A 3845-nucleotide genomic window follows, 5' to 3' on the forward strand; every position below is an offset into this window, starting at 1 on the left:
CGAGAACACCGACTTCAAGCAGCCTACCATGAGGGATAACCGCCAGATCTCCCTCGATAACGACATGATCATCGCATCCGCCGAGAATACCGACTTCAAGCAGCCTACCATGAGGGATAACCACCAGATCTCCCTCGAAAACGACATGCTCATCGGCACCGACTTCAAGCAGCCTACCGTGAGGGATAACCGCCAGATCTCCCTCGGAAACGACATGCTCATCGCCTCCGGCGAGAAAATTGACTTCAAGCAGCCCGCTGTTCGCGGTGGAGGCAAGCGGATCCCTGGGCGGTGGATAAGGATGCATCGCCACCACCTCCGCCGCAGCGAGGACGCCAACAACGATAACGAAGAGGAGGTAGATCGGGTGAAGAGAGTCGTGTTCAAACACTACGATTACGATCGGTTCGATCGCGAGAAGAAGCTGAAGATATTGAAGCAACGTTTCATTCTCCGAAATGAGAAGAAGGAAGAGAAGACGAAGAAATCCCCTTTCTTCAAGGGCGTGCGTAAATTCTTGAACAATTATTTCTAGAAACTTCTATGGATCACCAATAATAATCCCCTGCTCTTAGCTAGTATTTTGATACGTATGTTACCACTTATATATATACATGTATGTAAATAAATTTGCTTCCATGGTGTGATTGATTGTGTTCAATTCATGTAAACAAAATAATTGCTAGTATAACACATTATAAAATTTACTGTCTCTTCATATTAAAAGGATAAGCTACATATTAGGGGGATTTTAGAAGGAAGAGGAGCATGCACCTAACCGCTGGCGGGAGGAGAGCTGAGCGCACGGCGAGGGGCTAACTTGAACGGCGGCTCCAATCACATGAGAGCACTGCCACGGCCGTGCGCCACTGAGATGTATGTTGGAGAGGCAAATATCAGTGAATGGTGCATTTTTAAGGCCGCGGATGAGGCCGGGTTGCTGGACTCTTTCTCCCCAAACATTCTTGATCACCACATTCTTGAGAACCGGGAGAGCTTTCCGGTTGTAGTACTCGTCCGGGTGGTCTCCTACATCGCCTGAGATCTTTATCCCTGTCCGAGCATTCTCCATGTAGAGGTTCGACACAGTTATGTTCCTCACCACCCCTCCCCTGCCGACGTTGGTCTTGAGGTGTATGCCGATTCCCACGTTGTATAGGGTTATGTGGTCTGCCAGGACGTCCACCACGCCACCGGAGGTTTCACTTCCAACTGCGATGCCAGCAAATGGGGATGATCCGGTTAGTCTTCTGATGGTGATGCTGTGGCTGGGGCGACCAAATGCTATCCCGTATTCATCCCACCCGCTCTTCACAGCTACTAGGTCGTCCCCGGTGGATATGTAGGAGTCCTCGATGCATATGTTGGAGCTTGAATCTGGATCACGAAATAGTCAAAATTCAAAGAAAATGATCAGATACCTGGAAGAACGAAATGCTTTTCGGTTTTATACCTGGATCGATACCATCAGTGTTAGGGGAGTCAGCAGGGGCAAGAATCGTTACATATCGAACCACAACATGACTGGCAAGAGGGAGTTCAAATCAAAAACATGTTTTATTCATATAAATTTTCAACATATTGTGAGCATTCAGATATTACCTGCAGTAAACAGGGTGTATGTTCCAAAAGGGAGAGTTCTTGAAAATGACATTGGAAATGATAATGCCTCTCGAGTTCATGAACTCGATAAGGTTTGGTCGGGTAAACTTGAGATTTCTTCGCCTCCACATGTCCCACCAGATGCCGCCTTGGCCATCGACTGTTCCATTTTCCCCTATCAAAAAGGCAAACATTCTGTTGACTTGAGATTTTTGTTACATACTAAGGCATGTAGAATCTAGGTAGATATATATGGACCACAAGTTTCTTTCACCTGTGATGATCACATCATGTAGACCGTTACCGTGGATGAAGCTCATATACCTTCCCCCAGGCCGTTCTCTTCCTCTTCCATAAGAGGGCAACGGTGCTATCAATGGCCACTTCCCAACATCCTGAAGCATTTAGCAACAACAAATGTCAAAGACTGGTGGGAAGTGATTACAAACAAGATTAATTCTATTTTATAACCTCTGAAGTAATTTAATTTATTATCCAAACAATTTAACTTCTGTTCTATCAGAAATGTAAACTAATAGCTGCAGACGAGTTACTGCATGATTAATGAAACATAAAATGCGGGAAGCACTTCTAAAGCAAACAGTAACCGCTCATTCGCCCTCTAAGACGATAGATTACGAGTAATACATAGGAGACTCAGGTGGGTTTCTGGGTATTCTGAATATAAACTCCAGTTCTCAGTCTCACAGAGGCAATTATTCAGAGTCCATTTCATCATCTACACAGTCCATTTCTTAATTTTTCTGCTGGTTTTTTCACTATCACAGCTGGAAAACAAAACTCCATTTGAAACATCTCCACATGCAATAAAGTCAGCCAGCTATCCTTGGTCCACATGACAAACTTAGTGCATCCTATGCCATGATTCTTTACTAGGAAATCGAGCTTTAAAAGCTATCGGTCTCTTTCACCATAACCCGAGGCACGTCCTATTGAACCAGATACATCACAATTAACACACAACATATGGTCCCCATTCCCAATCCTCTTCACAAACTTTGCATTTAATCATACTCATCAAAAACAGAAACTACAACGGCATTGCTTCGCTTGTCCTAAAGCTCAAGTACAATTCAGCAGTAGAATTTAGAAATGCATAAGTCACTAGGCTTCAACATAGAAACATCACCATTTTGCCCCAACTCTAAAAGCACACTACCACTCTATGCAAGACAAATTGAACTTCCTAAAACTCCAATTCAATTTCAAAGCAAAAGCAGCAATGGAAACACAAAATGCACATGGATTAAAAATGCAAAGATTAGATACCGTAGTGGCTTTGATCACGGCGCCTCTGGCCAAGTAGAGAGTCATACGGCTAGTGAGATTGAAAGGTCCGGTTAGATATTCGCCGGGAGGAATGTAAAGCAGAGAGCCACCTCTCCTTCTCAAATGCTCAATTCTGTAAATTGCTTCCCTGAATGCTTTCGTGTTCAGCGTCACCCCATCGCCTACGCCTCCGAAGTCCGTAATCGATATCTTATCGTTCCGGTAGTTCATCGGAACGATCCCGGAGCAAGTTGCCCATTCACCATTCGCGAATTCTCCAAAATTAATTAACAATAGTAGTGATAACGTTCCAACACAAAACCAAAATGAACAATCACAACGATGCATTTGACCTAATTGCGTGCTGATTTGGTGAGAGGAAACAAGCAAACACAAGGCAACAAGGAGAGAGTAGTGAGATTTTTGGTTGAAGAAAGGAAAGCGACGCAGAAAGGTAAAGAGAGATCTGGGAATAGAGCGAGGAGAAAATTCCAAATGCAAATCTTCTAGGATTGATGGAGGCACAGAGCAAAATTAGAAGTTATCCGATTATGAAATGGGGAAAATAATTAGTGCCAAAAAAGAAGAGCATTCGACGAAGAAAACACACAGAAGCTAACAAAAAAGAGGCGAAGCCAAAAAGTGCACAGAGACAAAGCAGAATGAGACTGTGCAAAAGCGGAGAGCTGAAAATGGAGGCAATGTTTTGCAAAGCGGAGGGCTTCTCTTGTCTTTGCCGCGAAATGAGAGAGATATATTTTAAGCAGGAAATAGTGATCGCAATTATTTCGTGACAGGCGATAAAATTTTTTGGAATTTGGAAACGTATAAAACAATTTTAACGGATATTTTTGGATTTGATTAAAAACATTCGAACTATGTTTTGGTACATACGCACTTCACATCTTAAAATACCTATATTTTCTTTTTAATCCATCCCTCGAATTTTATTT

At 43.2% G+C, this 3845-nt stretch overlaps 1 protein-coding gene across 1 annotated transcript; it reads right to left on the reverse strand.

Annotated features, from left to right (window-relative positions):
* Nucleotides 1–665: 665 nt before the first annotated feature.
* Nucleotides 666–3635, reverse strand: LOC125213394 (probable polygalacturonase). The gene is made up of 5 exons (XM_048113911.1): nucleotides 2893–3635; nucleotides 1877–1997; nucleotides 1603–1777; nucleotides 1454–1524; nucleotides 666–1377 (listed from the first exon to the last, which is right to left on the reverse strand). The coding sequence occupies exons 1-5, from the start codon at nucleotides 3238–3240 to the stop codon at nucleotides 752–754; spliced, it is 1341 nt and encodes a 446-aa protein (XP_047969868.1). The 5' UTR covers nucleotides 3241–3635; the 3' UTR covers nucleotides 666–751.
* Nucleotides 3636–3845: the final 210 nt, after the last annotated feature.

This window comes from Salvia hispanica, chromosome 3 (genome assembly GCF_023119035.1).
Source record: "Salvia hispanica cultivar TCC Black 2014 chromosome 3, UniMelb_Shisp_WGS_1.0, whole genome shotgun sequence".
NCBI classification, from domain to species: Eukaryota; Viridiplantae; Streptophyta; class Magnoliopsida; order Lamiales; family Lamiaceae; genus Salvia; species Salvia hispanica.

Excerpts from the sequence above, each read along its gene's own strand:
- LOC125213394 (XM_048113911.1), bottom strand. The coding sequence starts at position 3,240 with ATGCATCGTTGTGATTGTTCATTTTGGTTTTGTGTTGGAACGTTATCA. Across the intron at positions 1,998-2,892 it reads CCGTGATCAAAGCCACTACG|GATGTTGGGAAGTGGCCATT; the intron begins GTATCTAATCTT and ends TAAATGCTTCAG. Across the intron at positions 1,525-1,602 it reads ATACACCCTGTTTACTGCAG|TCATGTTGTGGTTCGATATG; the intron begins GTAATATCTGAA and ends CCCTCTTGCCAG.